A 19,826-nucleotide genomic window follows, 5' to 3' on the forward strand; every position below is an offset into this window, starting at 1 on the left:
ACTCACTCTGTCTTCTGACTTGTATGGGTGACGACATCTTTTGTACTCCAAGTATTTCTCAGATGTTCGGGTAAACAACAATCATCTTCATGATTGTTCTTATGTTTTTAAACAAAAGTGTCTCTCTCATGTTTGTTTTCGCTTATCAGAATTTTCAAGTTCCGAATTTGCTTGACATTTTATCAAGGGAGATGGGTAGAATCTCTCTCTCAGAGATCTTCTATTCAGATCTCTCCAAAACTCCTTTTGAATGAGTCTTCATCATCTTTTGATCTATCGTCATAGATTTCGATGCCCATAATTAATTTACCCTCGTCTATTATCCTATTGAGTCAGTTCTCTAACTGTTTTGACGTTTCTTATCGTCTTCTCAATTCGAGTACGTTTCCTACATACAGGACTTGAAACTAGCTTGTTTCACTCCCACTTACCTTCTTGTCGAACAAGACTTAACCATTCTTACTCTTATCTCTTTGGATTTCTGGTCCAATTTTAGAGTGGTTCTGCTATAATTTGTTTGAATCTTCCCAAGACTCATTCGGGGTTTTTGAGCAAATTTGATAAACTTTCTTAACTCCTTAAGAAGTTTCTAGGCGATTGATCCCTTATTCCCAAGGCGACATCCCTAGTAAGGCGAGTAACTCTTGCTCCCTTTTGTTGCTCTTATCGAATTCAATTCGAATATTTTCCTCCCACTTGTCTTTTTTTGAAGGACCCTTCCTTTCAATTAAGACACCATCGAGAGCAACAATCCCATTGTGTTTCGATAATCCATATTCGTATGGACTCAATTATTCACTATAGCTCATTCTAGTTTTTAGTGGGTTGGCAGATTCGTATTAGACTTTTATGCTTTTGGAAGTTGATGACTTTTGAACTTATGATCTCATCATGATCTTTAGTCACATCGACCCTTTTCTTAATTTAGGATTTGTTTCTAAAACTTTTCCAAAATCTAGTTCTTAGTCTATTCTAGTCACATTAATCGTAGGTTTTTATGTCTAACATGAGTTTCTACGATTAACTGAGCTCTGTTTTGTCGTAAGAGATCTTGTCACATTTATTTGTCCAAACCATGATTAACTATTGTTGAGAGATACGTGACCAAACAACTTTCGTTTCATTCATGTTCTTTCAAGTTTATTTGACTAGATTAGAATGACTAAGTCGGATCGTTTGGTATAATTCTGTAAAAGTTAAATAGGCTCTTTTAAGAACATCATAAAATACCAAATATTTTACTCACTTCCATAATCTCATTACAGAGTCAATGTTCTAAAAGAAAAAGAATACTAAAACTGATTTAAAGTAATGCCTATTGAGTCTATGATCCTTCTTGAGCTTTTTCAGCAACCTTTGCCTTCTTAGCTTTTGACAGGTTCATATTCTCTTCAATAAATACTCAGTTCTCACTTGCTCCTGTCATTTACAATGATAAGAGTCTTTTAAGTATCACATACCTTGAGGAAATAGTATTTAATTGAATCAACTTTTAATAATTATTACCTTGTCCGGAACTTCCTGTTCCGTTCCTTTTGTCTTCAAGGAATTTCGGACAGTTTCTTTTCCAATGGTCTGTGCCATCGCAATAGAAACACTTGGAATCAGAATGGGTACCTTTGTTCATGGCAACTTGTTTGCCTTTCACTTTGCCCATTTTCTTCTTTTTGAATTTCTGCTTCCCATCCTTCTTAAATCCCTTTTCTTTATGAACCATCAGAACTTCTTTCTTAGGTTCAACTATTGCGATGTTCTCTTCGGCTGTCTGGAGCTTAGTGTGTAGTTCTTCTAAAGATTTATCCCATCCATTCATATTGTAGTGCATTTTGAATTGACTGAATCCATTATGAAGTGAATGCAGGATAATATTAGTGGCAAAATCTTGGCCATTTTCGACTCCCAGTCGATGTAGTTTTTCAAAAAGACAAATCATTTTGAAAACATGTGGCCCTACAGGCTTTCCCTTTTCAAAACGCATATCCAATATCGTCCTTGAAGTCTCATACCTCTCCATTCTTGACTTCTTTTGGAACAAATTCCTAAGTTGTCGTATCATGGTATAGGCATCCATTTTTATGAACTTATCTTGAAGATTAGGTTCCATGGTTGCCAACATGAGGCATGTTATGTGTTCGGACTTTTTCCGAATATTTCTTTCTTGCTCCTTTTCTTGATCAGTAGAATCTTCATTGAGAACCGGAATAGGTGTATCGAAGACGTTTGCCTTATGTTCGGATCTTGGGACAAGTCCCAAATTCCGTTCCCAAACCATAAAGTTGTCACCATTCAACTTTTCTTTCTCCAGAAGCCAACGTATGCTGATGGAGTCTTTCGTCGCCATAATTAAACTGCATGAAAGAAATGCGAAAGTGATTAAACTTGTTATCCTGGCAATTTTCTTGATTTGCCTATATTATTCTATGTTTGTTGTCCCCTAAGAATAATATAATTCCAACATCCCATTCCTTCGAAATTAAGCGTACTTTGGCACTGCCCTTAATTCGTCGTCCTGGGTGAGTAACATCTTACTGATCATACTCTTATGATTCTTGGTTAACGAATTTAACATTTAAACGTCAAATCGTCCTTTAGCCCCGAAATCAAAAACCCTTTTGCTGACTCGTTGAGAATAACCATTTAGACATGTGGACCTCTTCATAGATCTACCCGTATCGTCCCGAGGTAAAAGATGGCACCCTGCTTTGGCATGACCCACCATCGATAAACAAGGGCTCAACATGTGTCTTAATCTGGGAAGGCTTTACTCAAAATTCTTTTTGGGACTTATTACGTAATTTATCAAGTTGCGTTACTGTGAACTCTAGCATAACCATTCATGATTTATTACGTAAAATTTTATGTAGGTTTGCGTAACAGTCCTAGTATTACCTCTTAAAAGATCTCATCTTTTAAGTTTATTTCTTGTTCGCCTATGGTTTGTTTGGATTCGTATCCAAAAACCTCTATTGACCACTTGAACAATGATCTCATTGTTCTGTTTTTCAATAGATTCTAAGACCCTATACTCTAAGTATTATTCGGGCACAACTACTTGTGCTTAGAAACAAGAAACGATGATCTTATCTAAAGGTATACTATTCTACGCAATCACATACATTCATACATACAATAATATAACATTCATAATAAACAAAGTATGTATCCTAGATTCGTTTCTAGGTTTGCTATGTCTCGTATAGCTATTGTAGGAAATTGTGACATCTCTATGTCTAATGGGCTCTAAAGTTTGTTTTCATAATACTCAAACTAGAAGCACATTATGTTTCTTCCTTAATTAGTTCCTAAGTCAATTATAAGGAAAAACTCTGTTCGGGCTCTCCTATAACCCGGGTCAATGTCCGAAAAAATATGCTTGGAACCGGGAGAAAAAGGTCTGAAAAACTCCCACTAAGGTCAAGGCCCAAAAAGCCCTCGAGTCAAACTCAAAAAGACCTAAGTCAACCCTGGTCAAGGTCCTTTGACTGGTCTCGGGTCAACCCTTGACTTAACCTAGTCAAGGTCCGGACCATGAGACAGCACGTTCCTGTAGTGCTTAGTCTCTCGAGCAGACGCGTCCTAGCCTAGCTAGACGCTTCTGGCCTAGGACAGACCATAGGCATCTCGGATGAGATGTCTAGGATGCGTCCTGGACCCGGCCTAGACGCGTCCAGACCATCGGGTCTAGTATATGTCCTATCGGATGCTCAGTCTGAGAGGTGTTTGAACATTTAGACGCGTCCCATACGTGTCTTGGGTAGGGACAGCTTATAGGCCATCTCGGATGCTTGGTCCGAGATGCACTTGTGCATCACAGTCGCGTCCCAGACGCTTCTGTGCATGGACGGCACGGGCATCCTGCACGGGATGCCTTCTGGACGCATCCAGATGCGTCCTAGACGCGTCCAGATGAAGGATATGATGCCTAAAGTCTGAAGGAATGGTATCCTTCCGAAGGAGTGTCCTTCGACCAAGGATGCAATGCGTGCAATTTGGCTAATAGGATCTTAATGACCTTACTCGGAAGATCATTAGTCCGGTCCAATTAGGGGTCGTAATGCTTAGCTAGAAGCCAACTACGATCGTCGAATCAAGAGTTGATTCGCGGCTAACATAGACCGGATCCTACAAGGGTTACACAACAGAGTAATGAATTGAACGGAGAGAATTGACTAGATGGATAATGGCAAATAAGTGGATTGGATCCATTATTGGTAAGTCCTGAAAGATTCGGAGAAGTCCGAAGAGATAAACATGTCCGGGCCCAAAAGGGAGGCCCGGAATGGCTTTAGGGAGGCCGGCCATGTGATGGCCGGCCCAGGCAATAGGGCCGGCCATGTGATGGCCGGCTAGGCCCTAAGTGGGCCGGCCAAGGAAGCCCATAAAGGGCTATGTTGGCCGGCCAACTTAAGTGACCCAATGGAGGGTATTTTGGGTGTTGCCTAATAATTAGGTTTATGGAATCCTAGTCTGAGTCTAATACCTCTTCTAGGGATTTCTATATATACCTAATTATACAACCTAAAAAGGAGGATAACTGAGAGGCAATTCAGAGATAGAATTGTGAGTGTCTGAAAGAGTTTCAGAATATACATCTCAGAGAGAGAGAGAAAAGGAGTTTTCTCAAGTATCTAGTCAAGAAGAAGGAGTTCTTCATCTCAACCTTCAAGAAGGTCCTAACTGACTGAAAGGAGGGAGTTCAAGTCATTACTCGGTGTCTCAAGTAGAGGAGCTACACTTGGAGCTCTTATCTTCCGAATACTGGTCGGAATTTAGTTCGTGGGAAAGCGATTAAGAGGTAATCATCTTTCCAATCTAGTTCATTGGTATGTTCATGTATAGATCCTGGAAACTAGTGTTAAACATATGATGTTTGAGATTCCGCTACCAACACTAGACAATTAGGTGTATGAGATACACTAGGTTATTCCCCTACACCAGATGCGTCCTAGATGCTTCTGGTTGCTTTAAACGCGTCCTAGACGCTTCTGAATGCTCCGGTCGCATCCCAGGCGCGTCTGGAAGCTTCCAGTCGCATTCTAGATGCGTTTGGTCGCTTCAGACGCATTCTGGATGTGTCCGGTCCTCTGTCCTGTGTCCCGGTCCTAGACCGAGACTTAATAGGATTCCCATGAGCGCGTCCTAGACGCGTGAGGGACGTCTGAGACGCATCTGTCTCGGACTCTTATTCCGTCTCGGACTGGGATATCCCAGATGCGTCTTTCACACGCTGGGACGTCCGAGACCCGAGAGTCTCGGACTTCTAGTCCGTGTTGGGCTGGGATATCCCAGACGCGTCCTAAACGCTCTGGGATGTTCGAGACCCGAGAGTCTCGGACTCCTAGTCCAGTCCGAACTAGGAATCTCGGTCCTTCACGAACTGGGATTTCCAGTCTGTGTCCCACTCGGTCTCGGCCTAGTTGTCCGAGACGTGCTGGTCTAGTGTTGCAACTGATTTCTTTTATGTTTTTCACTGTTCCAGCTGCTGTTAGGTACTGTTTTTGACAAATTCATCAACCAAACTTCAGGGTTTTGCTGATTTTTATCAAAAAACTTAAAACCTAAAGCTTGTTTGTGAAAACCCTTTCCATAAAACTATGTTTTTAGTGTTTTAGGTCATTGAATCATATTCAAAACCCTAATTGATCTAATCAAAATATGCTTGAATCTCCATTCAAACACTATTAACACTATTATCTAGTCGTTCAAGTTTGAATCTAATTCGTCTAGTCAAAGATAGTTCATGCAAACGGCTCGTGATGCCACTGAAGGGTTATGAGTGTATCTAATACACCTAATTGTCTAGTGTTCTAAGCGGAATCTCAAACATCTATATGTTTAACACTAGTTTCCAGGATCTATACATGAACATATCAATGAACTAGAATGGAAAGAAGATTACCTCTTAATCGCTTTCCCACGAACTAAATCCCGACCAGTATTCGGAAGATAAGAGCTCCAAGTGTAGCTCCTCTACTTGAGACACCGAGTATATATCTTGAACTCCCTCCTTTCAGATAGCTAGGACCTTCTTGAAGGTTGAGATGAAGAACTCCTTCTTCTTGACTAGATAGTTGAGAAAACTCATTCTCTCTCTCTCTGAGATGTATATTCTGAACTCTTTCAGTTGACTGTTCGCACACTGAATTGTGTTGTGAATTTCTCCTCTTGAGAATTCTGTTTCTTTAGGTTGTCTAATTAGGTATATATAGAAATCCCTAGAAAAGGTATTAGACCCAAACTAGGATTCCTAAAACCTAATTATAGGATAACTTCCAAAATTACCCTTTTAAGGTTCCCTTGAGTGGCCGGCCAACATAGCCGTTTATGGGCTTCCTTGGCCGGCCCACTTTGGGCCTAACCGGCCATGTAATGGCCGGCCCCTTGACTTGGTCGGCCATCACATGGCCGGCCCATCTAAAGCCTTTCCGGGCCTCCCTTTCAGGCCCGGACATGTTTATCTCTCTTCGGACTTCTCCGAACTAATTGGACTTACCAATAATGGATCCAATCCACTTATTAGCCATTCTCTTTCTAGTCAATTCTCTCCGTTCAAATGATTATTCTTATGTGTAACCCTTGTAGGATCCGGTCTATGTTAGCCGCGGATTACCGAAGTTATCCGACGATCGTATTTGGCTTAGCTAAGCATTACGACCCCTAATTGGACCGGACTGATTTCTGAGTAAGGTCATTAAGATCCTATTCGCCAAATCGTACGCATTGCAACCTTGGTCGAAGGACATTCCTTCGGAAGGATACCATTCCTTCTGACCGAGGGAATATATCCTTCAGGTATACCTTGCGGCGTTCCTGCGTATTTTTCTGGCTTCGCTGACGTTTTTAGGTAGTTTCTGAGTCAGTAGATATTCGACGTATGACTTCATCCATGTATCCCCTTGGGTTATTCTGATCGCCATAACTTCCCGTGCTCCATCAATGCTTCTCTCCTCCATTGTGTGAAATATTACCACGGGGATCGTGGTTTGACCATTGATCATTTTTGATATTGCGTCGGCCAGGGTATTCTCTTCTCGGGGTATCCTGGTGATAGTGAACTTTCCAAAGTGCCTGATCAGTTCTCTTACCTTTTTTAAATACTTAATCATGTCGGTTCCTTTTGCTTCATAGTTGTCGTTGACGTGGTTGACTACCAGCTGGGAATCGCTATACACTCGAATGTCGACTGCCCTGGCTTTTAGAGCCAGCTTGAGCCCCGCCAGTAGAGCTTCGTACTCGGCTTCGTTATTCGTTCCCGCGAACCTAAATAAGGTAGTCTGGAAGGTCTTTTCCTCCTCATGGATGATCAGCAATGTTCCTGCTCCTTTCGTGGCCTCGCTTGAAGCTCCGTCTACGAAAAGAGTATAGATCTGTTCTGGTCCAATACTGCTTTTCATGATCATATCGTCTACGTAGCATTCAACCATCTTCTCGAGCTGATCTCCAAATATTCCGTTGACTAAACGCTGGTATGTGGCTCCGGCGTTTTTGAGACCGAAGGGCATCTGTTGATAGCAGTATAGCCCTCGATCTGTTAGGAACGCGGTGTTCTCCTGATCTGCCCAGTGCATGGCGATCTGATGGTATCCTGCAAAGGCGTCCATCAAGCTTAACAGTTCGTGGCCAGCCGTGGAGTCTACCAGCTGATCTATGGACGGCAGCGGGAAGCTGTCCTTTGGGCAGGCTTCGTTTAGGTCGGTGAAGTCTATACACATTCTCCAAGTATCGTTCTTCTTTTTTACCAGCACCACGTTGGCCAACCATTCCGGGTATCGAGCCTCCCTTATCACCTCTGATGCTAGGAGTTTCTCGACTTGCTTGGCTATCTCGGTTTGCTTGTCCGCTGAAAAGTTCCTTTTCTTTTGCTTCACGAGCTTGCTGCCTTCTTTGATGTTTAGCTTGTGAGCGATGATCCCGGGATCTATCCCGGGTACCTCATCGGTTCCGAAGGCAAAGATGTGGCCATGTGCCCTTAGAAAGGTGGCCAGTTCTGCCTTATCGATTTGGTTCAGGGTGTTTCTAACGTACGTTACCTCGTTGGCCTTTTCCCCGATCTTCACGGACACCGTCAAGTCCGATGTTCTTTCTTCTTCCTCCTTGATTCTTTTTTCCGCCACTGCTTCGGCTCCGGGTGCCTGTTCTTTCAGAGGAGGCGATTCTGCCGCTGGGTCAGCGACCGCTTCGAGTTCTGACATCGTTCTTTCCTGAGAAATCGTCGGAAGTGGTTAGTTCTAAAAAAGGTATTTAACGAAGTTCGATTTACTGAATCTGATGATTTGCTGGAGAGATCGCCCCTCCTTCTAGTGCCAAATGTTGATGTCAAAAATTGGCCTCCCGTGAAATCAACATGAAAAAGGGAGTTGATGCATGACAGCCTCCGTTATGATGGTATATTCTGTTTTGAGAGGAGAGATTCCTCTGTTCAGCCCTGCTTCTCTGCTCTGCTTCTCTGTTCCAGCTCCTTGCTCCTCGCTCCAGCTCCTTGCTCCTGTTCGCCTGTTCCCGAGGGGGGGAAAACCTGCAAAGGGTTCGAAAGTCGCTCCGACGCTCAAGACAGTCAGGGTGCTCTTTGCAGTAAAAGAATGAATATTGATCGATCCTTTTGGGGGCGAGTTATGGGAACTCTGAGTATTGGGTGATCTTTTCGGGGTGAAGAGATCGTGTCCTGAGAAGGACGATGTAGGGGGCCTTCTATAGGCGATGTTATGCCGACTGCAATTAGTGGCGGTGGTGAGGCGGTTGCAGTCCAACCGTAAGAGAAGTTTCCTCTTTAGCGTATCTAGGGTTTCTCTTTGAGTCTATCCCGAATCTTTGATAAGTGAAAGTTCCTAAGTTCAATGATACTCTGTACATATCTTGCCGAAGTGATAGACTCTAAAGGAGAAGTTTCCTCCTTTAGATACGTGGAGTTCGATCAGGCTTAAACACTTCAAGATATGTGGCCGACTGAGATCTTTTCAGAAAGTTCAGGATTAAGTCTCTAGGTCGCGTAGCACTGATATCTCCCCAGTTCTGGACGAAAGGTATGGGCCGAACCTGTGGAGACCCCCCTCTTTCCTTCTGGGACCCCAGGGCTTATCTATCTAGGTCAAAGGCGTTTTTTGCAGAGCTGGTTTCTTCCAGCCGACCTCCCAGTTAGGGGAATGAAAATGTGGTGGACCATTAGGTATTTAGCTGTCATGCTGCCTTAAGCCGAGTCGATCCAGGACATTTTAGGTCTGATCTTGACTCTTCAAACGTTAGTCAAGTCTGGACATTTTGTGCATCATCAATCTCCCCCCATTTGAGTTCATCTTTATCATTTGTTTTAGTATTTTATTATTTTATCACCAAAACCAAAATCATTTTCAAAAACAAAACCGTACTAATTCTAGGTTTTAGAATAGGTTTGACTAGTCTCTGCGGATCGACCCGGTCTTACCGGGTTTTACTACTTGACGCACGTGCACTTGTAGGTACAGACCTTTTAGGAAGACCTTTTAGGCCCATCAGTTTGCTTACTAGACGGCGGTCTTATGGCAGTGATTATACGGACCTCTATAGAACTAGTCCCTTCTGATGTAATTTCCTTGTCTTCTCATTCTCCTGCTTCTTCTTCTTCGTCTAATATGTTGATGGTTGATGATGTATTTCCCATGACGTCCCTTTTTGGTTCTGTTTTTATCTACACATACTTAAATATGGAATAGTTACTTGTTAAAACCCTAGTCTTACTAATGCAATATCCCTAACTTACTACGCATGCTCCGTATGATCGCTTTTGCAAAACTAAAGAGAGTTGGACTTATTCTATCATGCCATAATCTTACTATTTCCTTCTGCAAAACAAAACCCCAATTAGCGTAGCTCCGTAAATCATAATGATTTTCGAGTCTGGTTTTTACCCCTGATCATGGCTATCGCTCCGAGGATTGTCTTTTATCTATTTGGCCTTAACTAGTTTAGCTCGGACTTCTCCTTGGACCCCTAGTCGTTGCTTTCGCTACCAGGGCTGGTTTCGTTGGCTTGAGCACAACTAGTTTATCTAGGACTTCTCCTTAGACCTCTGGTCGTAGCATGGGCTACCAGAGCTGGCTTTGTTGGCTTGAGCACAACTAGTTTAGCTAGAACTTCTCCTTGGACCCCTGGTCATTACTTTCGCTACCAGGGATGGTTTCATTGACTTGAGCACAACTAGTTTAGCTAGGACTTCTCCTTGGACCTCTGGTCGTAGCATGGGCTACTAGAGCTGGTTTCATTGGCTTGACCACAACTAGTTTAGCTAGGACTTCTCCTTGAACCCTTGGTCGTTGCTTTCGCTACCAGGGCTGGTTTTGTCGGCTTGAGCACAACTAGTTTTTGCAGGGACTCCTCCCGTACCCCTGGTCGTAGCTTGGGCTATCAGGGTCGTTTTGTCTACTTTTGCATGACTAGTTTCACAAGGACTTCTCCTTGTACCCCCGGTCACCTTTGTCAGGGTTGTAGGTTAACTAGGACTTCTCCTTTGTCAGGGTTGTAGGTCACCTTTGTCAGGGTTGTAGGTTAACTAGGGTTGTACCCCCGGACTCATTGCGGGATCGCGTTTCACTCGAGTAAAGTCTTTGTTTAACTAGGACTGCTCCTTGTAAGGTTTCTGGTCGTTGCCTTAGCTACCAGAGCTGCCTAATTTTGTCGGCTTGAGCATGGTCAGTTTAACTAGGACTCCTCCCTGGGACCTTGGTGAGGGGTACGTTTTACTCGAGTGAAGTTCAATTTAACTAGGACTGCTCCTTAAGGTTTCTGGTCCTCGCCTTAGCTACCAGAGCTACTTGTCTTGCCAAAGCAAAGTGACTTTAACTAGGACTCCTCGTTTATAGTGTCGCCTTTGTGCTAAAATATTTTGTTTATTAGTAAAATATGTAGCTTGTAACGCTACTTCTTCTGCTTAACGGCTTTATTCGAGAAAGTTAAAGGAAACAAATTGATGGTAACCTACGTGGTCTCAGTCATGCATGTCTGATGTAGGTGATGATGCATAAAATGTCCAGACGTTGACTAACGTCTGAAGAGTCATGATCAGACCTGAAGTCCGCACCTGGGTCCGCACCTGTGCCTGAAGCACATGCAATATTGTCAAATGATCATGAAGGGACCAGATGGTGAAGGTACGGAGCCCATGATTAAAGAATTAGAAGAGGAGAGGGAGGAATCACAGGATCCTGAAGTTGAATTCGCAATTGCAGGTGCTGTTAGGGAATATGGTGGTCTGGAAATTATTTTGAGCATGATCCAGGTTTATAATCAAATAAGGTTTAATTTCTCAAAGTGAAAGACCATAAGCTATATTAGCTAGAGAAGAGGGAAAAGGTACAACTTAAAAGTATCTTAAAACCATATAACAAGAGGGTATATATAGCAAAAGAAGTGGAAGGTGAGGAGGTGGGTTGTGGAGGTGCAATGAGTCGGGTAATTCTCCCCTTCCTAAACCGCCTAAAATGACTCTTCTTCCCCAAGCCAGGAAACCTCATTGGACCTCCCATACATAGGATGTGATTGGTAGTTTGACGAGGCAATAGTAACTCTATAAGCACATGGGCACATTAGGTAATTAAGTCTCCACGCAACCATATATTTATAGGCAACCATAATACTATAACACATATAAATAATCACGCGAGCCCTCAAACCCTAAAAAGAAAAGTGAGAAAAGAAATCATGGAGGTGATAAAAGAAATCATGGAGGTGCAAAGCGCTCTGGTGTTCAACCAATCCCCTGGGCATGAAAAGCAAAAACGAGAAGAAGATGTTCATGAAGAGTCGAGAGGTTTGAACCTAAAATGGAGAAACGAGAAGAAGACATTATGCAGATTTAGAGTTCAAATACCTGTTTTAAATTGATAGAGAAGAGTCTTTATAGATTTCGGGCCAGAGAGAGTGGGAGCTTCTCAAGCTTATGGATCAAACTTTGGGTATCTTGAAGACATGAAATGGAGATAAATCGTGTTAGTTCGAGTTCATCGATTGATTCGAGCAACAAATTTGCACGTTAGATTGAGTTAATTCGAGTTTGGTTTTAGATTCAAGAGAGAGAAAGGAAGAACTTGGTTTCTTCTTTGATTTGGGGATAAACTAAACATATCTAGAAATTCTAGATATGTTATTTATAGGAAGGTAAGGTGGGAAACAAAAAATTGAAAAAGTGGAAAAGGGGCATTTTTCCAAATATTTCTTTGAGTGGGGCAAAATTGCTCAAATGCCCACAAATCGGGGCATTTGAGCAAAATGCCCAGTTTTTATTCCCATTCAGTTTGTTGTTTTAAGAGAACCCATGGGCGGGTTAGGACCTATCAAATTTTGTTAGCGGGATACTCGTACTGAACCAGATACTGGTCAGTTTTGACGAAGTCAAGAATTGTCTTAGGTCACACGTGCCAAAGCCTCATACGTACGCGACCAAAACCCTTAGTAGAGCCATCCTAGGGGGTGGATCCAAATAAATCCTAAATAATTTTACCACTTAAGTCCAACTCTAGCCGGAGAGATTGTTGTGAAGTCGACATGAGTATCGTACGCACCAAGAATCTGCTCTAGCCTTGGATTTATGTCAGCCCTATCACCTAAGCCCTACTCTGACAAGAGAGACAGAACAAGGAGGTCTGCAGAGGTATACTCGACAGAACAAGTGCCGCCTGGGTTTTATCCTTTAGACCCTCCCATTTTCCAAATGTGACCCTGTCTTTTTATTCTTTTTACCATTTAACCCAACCAAAACCCTGACCCTATATGGCACACCTTTCTCCTCCATTAAAACCTAGACTTGAAAACCCTCTCAATCCCCTCTTACCTATTTCTTTCTCCAACCTATTCTCTCTTCTCTACTACTAAATCCATCTTTCTCTACTACTACTACTACTTCCTCTCTACTATTCTTCCATTAATAGTCATCTCCTTCTTTCTTTCATATTCTTCTGTCATTTTTATCCCCCTTCATCTCTTCTTTCTAACTTCTTTCTACATCTAATTTCTTCCTTTTCCTTCTTTTTCGTATTTGGGTGGCAATAAAATAGCTATTACTTGGATTTCTTGGAGTAAAATTCTTGAGCACAATTGGAGAAAATCTTGGATAAAATGGAGATACATGGGAATACGGATTTTGAACATTCTTGATGATTTCTTTCCATTACTTTCTTAGTATTTTCATTTATTTTACAATGTCAATGAATGTTACTCTAGATTTCATGTATAGTTAACTTAATAATCTAAGGTTGTGAATGAAACCCATTTGGATGTTTGTAACACTTGTTCTTGATTAATTAAAATCCCTTGATGTGCTTAAATGTCTATTGATTATTTATCTATATGGATTGGATTTTCTTCCCATTACTCATGCCTCATAATTAGATATTTCATACTTTCGTTAAGTTGTTAGATGGAGTATGCTTTTTAGATGATGAATAATAGTTAAGCGATCTGAATCTCTATAAGGAAGACAATTAGAATTAGTAATTATAAAATTGTTTTATCTAGAACATCATCCGGAATCCAAATAGTTCATTATATTGGATCCCGAGTAAATACAAAAGAGATTTAAATAATTAAGTGCTTGTTTTATAAAGTGAAATTATGCGGTGGATTTTATAACCTTAGATATCTTCTTACCTCTCACTTAGATAGTTTAGTTAGTTTTATTTATTTTCTTAATTCTTGCAAATCAATTATCAAATTTATGAGTAGGGTGGGTGTGTGTTTTAGTCTAAGTTAGCTATTGACATCTTGATTATTGGGTTAAACCCGCATTCAATATCCGAAGTTACCTACCTATTCCTTGGGACGATTCACGAATTTACTAACTTACTATAACTTGACCCTGTATACTTGCGGGAATAGACCTATTTTAGGCCTATCACTAGGCCATCTCGGTTTCAGACCGAGATGCCTAGAGCACTCCAGACGCGTCTGGGAAACTTCCATGCATCTCGGACCGTCTGAGATGCATTGGGTCACCTGGGGCGCGTCCTAGACGCGCCTTTGAACCCGAGACAGTCTCGGTCTGCTGACCGAGATGCGTCCAGCACGCGTCCTGACCAGCAGCTTTAGGAAATTAACTTCTAAAACATGTTTTCAAATCTTGATTAACAATTTCTAAAATCAATGAAAATCCACATGTTTGAAAACACTTTTCAAAATCGAAATCAATCAAAACCGAATCTTTTGAGACTCTTTTCAATCATCAACTTTGAAAAACAATTTGAATAACTTTAAACCACATTCAAAATAAACAAATTTAATTCTAAAACACTTTTAGACATAACCTTCTATCTAATGAATCATGGATTAGTCCGAAACTTAGCAAAAATTAGCTACGTGCAAGAGGCTCTGACACCATTGAAGGGTTATGGTGTCTCCTAGTGTTGGTAGCGGAATCTCAGACATCTAGTATGTCTAACACTAGTATCCTCAAGATCTCATGCATAAGCTAATAATTAATTAAGAGTTAGAGATTACCTTAGTCTCTAATTTTTCCCTCGAACCTTTCCAATCGAATGTGGAGATCGAGAACTCCAATTGTCGCTCCTCTACTCAAGACAACTGAATGATCAACTTGATCTCCCACCTTGTTGCTAGCTAAAACACCAATAGTGGTTTGATGAAGAACTCCTTCTTCTTTTGACTAGATAGATAGCTGGGAATTGTTTCTCTTTCTTTATCTACTTGATGTTGTAGAGAAGAAAGCTCTTTGAGACTTCTTCGACACCTTATTCACGTCCTAAGAGACATTATATAGAATTCTAAGTTAGAGTCCAACCCTAATTGGGTTTTCTAAAAGACCCTTTTTAATAAGATTAAGGAAATAGTCAAAAATAAAAACTAGTTTCTATTTTTCTCTTTCCCTAACTTGTGGCCACCCAAACCATGCCCAATTGGGCAGATCTGGCCGACCCTACTAGGGGAACAGGCCCAAGCTTGGCCGCATCTTTTGGGCCCCAAAACACCGATTTTGGTGCCCAACCCAAATACCCTTCTTTTGGGTCATTTGTATTATCTTTGCCTAAACTTCTTTTAGGACTTTGGGACATATTTATGGGACTCTCTCATAATTATATGTCTCATCCCTCTAGTCATATCATCCGATCAAATCGTCATTCTTTGGTGTAACCCGATGTAGGATCCGATCGAAGTTAGCCGCAAATTACTTAATAATTGGACGATCGTAGTTGGTTTCTAGCTAAACACTACGATACCTAAATCGTCCGGACTTGATGATCTTCTTCATCAATTATCCAATCCGACAAATTGCTCGCATTGCATCTTTGGTCGAAGGACATCTCCTTCACCAAATTCCCTTTATTCAGGTATTTTGTACTATCTTTGGCCAAAATTCTTTTAGGCCTTCTGGACTTATTTATGGTCTCACCCATGATCACATGTCTCATCCCTTTAGTCATATCATCCGATCAAATCGACATTCTTTGGTGTGACCCGATGTAGGATCCGGTCGAAGTTAGCCGCGAATCACCCCGTGATTCGACGATCGTAGTTAATTTCTAGCTAAACAGTATGATACCTAAATTGTCCGGACTTGATGATATTCTTCATCAATTATCCTATATGACTATGTCGGGTCACAATCAACGCCGCTAAACGTTTGTAAAGAGGTTCATTATTCTCCTCGTAAGTTGTTTTCTCTAGTTATTTTGCCTCTAGATGAGCTTCTAAGTGATATAGTTTTTCCCCGACAAATCGAAGGTTGTAAAATCGACAACGTGTTACTAGTAAATTATTGATAGTCTTTTTTAGTTGAGCGAGATCCCGTCTATAACTAAAGACAGTCGTGTTTATGACGTATTGTAATTGTATACAAGAAAGAAAGAAATTAAATAGTAAAATTACTTGATATAAAGACCAATCTTTATTATCTCATAAATGTATGAGTAACCTTTTCCCAACTTCTAATATCCTATATATTAAAATAGGTTAGTCGGTTATGTGAGGTATAAGTCTGACCGTTCATTTTTGTTAAGAATTTGTTAGATATAAAATCCTCTTTCTGTAATTCAAATAAAAAAAATGATATTAGTGTCAATAATTAGTTTAAAACCCAAAATCAGTTACAATCTCCCTAAAATATCTCTGTGTTCAAACTATATAAACTACTCTCCACGTATTTTATCCCTTTACTTTTCTCTCACGATCTCCCAAAATCGGTTACACTTTTTTCTCTTTCTCAATATAATTTATCATTTTTCTTCATCCGAAAGAAAATTACTAATCAAGTTCAGTTTTCCTTTTTTGAAATATAGATTTCAAAAAGTGTGATCTATCGGCGTTAGCCAAGAGGGATCTGTCGCGTCCGTAAGACGCGACGAAAACCCAGTATATAATTAAGAGATCGAAAGTGTATTTATAGCAAGAGATGTAAGCAACGTGGAGCCCTAAGAGGGTAATGTCTTATTGTTTGAGGCACCTCATGCTTACATGTTAATGACTCAGTACTACCTCATGTTATTTCTTATCCTCTCTATCTTATTCCCTAATCAAACTTATATTGGCAGCTATTTACTCTTAAGTATATTATGTGGGTCACTTTTAATTTCCATAATTTCCATCAATATTTCTATAACAATTTCTTTTTTTTTGTTCAAAAATAAATAAATTAAGCATCTAAAACATCGTGAAGCTCATGGAGAGAGTTCCATATCCGATTACAAACATTTTTCTTGTCCCACTTTGCGAGTTTGTCTGCCCATCTGTTGTGATCCCTAGAGATATGGGTGAATTTGATGGAGAGGAATTGACTCTTGAGCTTTTGAATGTTATCCATGAAGTTCTCTGACTGCCAATCGATTGACTTGTTGTCGTCGTTTAGGTATCTAATTATGTTTTGGTTGTCACTTTCCATACGCAGATGAGGAATTTGAAGTTGTGTCGCCCATTCCATTGCCCGTAAAATCGCCTGATATTCTCATTCTTCCGCCGTTTGACCTCTAATCGAGTCTGCCATTGCAATTATAAATCCTGCCTTGTCATCATGTATTATACAACCATAGCCAGCGGGATCTAAGAATGTCGTGAAAGAGGCGTCCACATTGCACTTAAGAAAATGTGGTTCTAGAGGAGACCAATTGAGGGGGATGATGTTGTTTTTTCCTTTTGACCTCGATCTGGGGTAGTGACTGAACCTTGAATGTTGGTGATCACCTGTTAGGGGTTTGCTTAATCGAAGAAAAACATTGTTCACACCTTGCTTTCCAGACGAACCATATAATTTTGGCGTATAGAGACAGCAACTCTGATTCGAAGTTTAGCCACTCCAGGATCCATTCATGTATATTGGTTACGTTATCTGACATAACATTAAAGTGAAACCATATAGATCGGGTAAAATCGCAATGTAGCAGTATATGAGATGTAGTTTCAACAGTATCACAAAACACACAATTATAGAGGTTACCGATATAGTTGCCAATTTTCCCACGCACAGGTAGGTTATTAGTGCAACACTTCCACATGAATAGTTTAATTCTTGGGATCGTTGGAATATACCATATAAAGTTCCATTCTGGAGTTTCGTAATCAAAATTCTTAGTTCTTCAGTGATAGTACATTGATTTTATGGTAAAGTTACCTGATTTGGTCAATGTCCATTTCATGGAGTAGTCCTTATGATTTTGCAGATTGATACTGTTGATAGCCCTGCATAAATCGTTATTGAAATAACGAGTTAACAAGTCCATGTTCCAATGATTATTTGTGATCAATTGAGCCACTCTATTCAAATTGCAATTGTTTTCGTTAGCGATAGGGGGTTTATGATTCGGAATCTAGTAATCCTCCCAAATATTTATGTTTGTGCCTTTATTCACATCCCAGAAAATGAGGTCGTTAGCTTGGTTATGACGTTTCGCTAAAGATTTCCAGAGCCATAAGTGATTAGATTTAGCTGTCGCTGGTTTGGTATCCTTAGGATAGTATTTGGCTTTAAGAATCTTGGCCTAAGGGGCATCTGGGTTCTTGAGAATGCGCCAAATGAGTTTGCTGAGAAAAGATTCGTTATCAATAGAGGGGAGGCTGAAGCCGAGGCCTCTAAGATTACGAGGCCTACAAATGTAGGACCAGTTGATGGTGTGGATGGATTTCGATTTTCCCCACCAGAAAGACCTTTGAATGGTCTCACTGCGATTACTGATGTCTTTCGGGATGGAAAAGCACTGCATTTGGTATCGGGGAACGGTCGCTGCAATTATAAAAATTACAACTGAACGGCCAGCTTGGGATAGGAGATTAGTGTGCCACTTAGAGAGTTTGTTTTGGATTTGATCAAGGAGGGTGGAAAATGCTTGCTTTTTATTGGCACCGATGAAGAGGTGTGTATAAGATATTTGTCCAAGGAAGAAGATTGGTGGACTTTAAGATTTCAAGTAATCATACGCTTGAATTTCGGGTGGGTGTTCTTGGAGAAGAAAATAGTCGATTTAGAATAGTTTATCATTTGACCCGAAGCAACGCTGAAAATGTCAAAAATCCTCTTAAGGTTGCTAATATTCTCGAGAGAGTTGAGACCAAAAATAAGATATTCGTCTGCGAAGAGCAGGTGATTGGTAGTAAGATCAAAGTTAGGAATTTTGAACCCGACGAATTGGTAAGGGTTGCTTTGAGAGTCTAGCAGCTGACTAAGCCCCTCCATAGCCAAAGGAAAGAGGACAGGGGACAGAGGGTCCCCTTGCTTGATTCCTCTGGAGACATTGAAATTGGGGTCGGGACAGCCATTTATCAAGACTGCCATAGAAGAAGTGGAAATACAAGTATGTATCATATTTATCCAGTGATCCGCAAAACCCAACTAAGCCATAATCCTATCTAAGAACGACCATTCCACTCGATTGAAAGCCTTGGACATATCAAGTTTCAATCCAAAGTAGCTCTTACCCCCCCCCCCCCCCCCCCCCCCGTTTAGTTTTGAAGTAGTGAGACAACTCTTGGCTGATGATAATGTTATCTGTAATCTGGCGACCAGGGACATATGCTGCCTGAAAAAGGGGAAATAATATCAGGAAGGGTATTTTTAAGTCGGTTGGCTAGGATCTTCGTAATGGTTTTGTAGGTGGTGTTTAGGAAGCTGATGGGTCTATAGTCGGACGTGGTCTGAGGAGACTTGGTTTTAGGAATCAAACAGATATGGGTATGATTGGAAGAAGGGGGGAGGTAAGAGTGGGAGAAGAAATTAGTGACCATGTTAATGACATCCATCTTCACAGTATCCCAATTAGTATGGTAAAAGAAAGGGGGGTAGCCATCCGGGCCGAGGGTTGCATCAGGTTTAAGAGAGAAAAATAGCCGAGCGGATTTCCCCTATATAGGAATATTGATGAGTTTGTTGTTTTGGGAATCTGAAATCTGAGGAGAAAAAAGGTGGATTGAATCCTCTATAATGGTCGTGCCTGCGGAGGAGGATATAGAGAGAATATGAGAGGAGAAGATATTAGCGATTTCCGAGAAATCGTTGGTCCAGGAGTTGTCGGTCCTTTTGATGGAAGAGATTTGATTTTTTCCGATTACGCTGAATCGCTTTGGCATGGAAGAACTTCGTGTTACGATCGCCAAGATGTATATGAGTTACTCTGGATTTTTCTTTCCAGAGGCTTTCCTGTTGGTTGTAAGCTTCTTCAAGTTACTGGTTAAGATTGTAGAGTGTATCATTGTTACTAACTGATTGCAGAGACCGGGTAAGATGTTTAATTTTGGTTTCGAGGTGGTCGAAGACCATTTTGTTCCACTGAGAGAGATTGATGGCCAGAGAGTTGAGTTTATTCTGGATCGTATTAAAGGAAGTGATCCAATTATTACTGATGAAACTGCTACAGTCAGGATGG

General features: G+C 41.0%; 1 protein-coding gene across 1 annotated transcript; it reads right to left on the bottom strand.

Moving 5' to 3' along the window:
* Positions 1–6,788: 6,788 nt before the first annotated feature.
* LOC147544184 (uncharacterized) lies at positions 6,789–8,192 on the bottom strand. The gene has a single exon (XM_086635647.1). It carries the CDS (start codon positions 8,190–8,192, stop codon positions 6,789–6,791), a length of 1,404 nt encoding a protein of 467 aa, XP_086491773.1.
* Positions 8,193–19,826: the final 11,634 nt, after the last annotated feature.

This window comes from Eschscholzia californica, unplaced genomic scaffold, assembly GCF_041429995.1.
Source record: "Eschscholzia californica isolate CP2 unplaced genomic scaffold, dmEscCali1.0.p SCAF_4, whole genome shotgun sequence".
NCBI classification, from domain to species: domain Eukaryota; kingdom Viridiplantae; phylum Streptophyta; class Magnoliopsida; order Ranunculales; family Papaveraceae; genus Eschscholzia; species Eschscholzia californica.

Coding starts and splice junctions, on each gene's coding strand:
- LOC147544184 (XM_086635647.1), bottom strand. CDS start 8,192: ATGTCAGAACTCGAAGCGGTCGCTGACCCAGCGGCAGAATCGCCTCCT.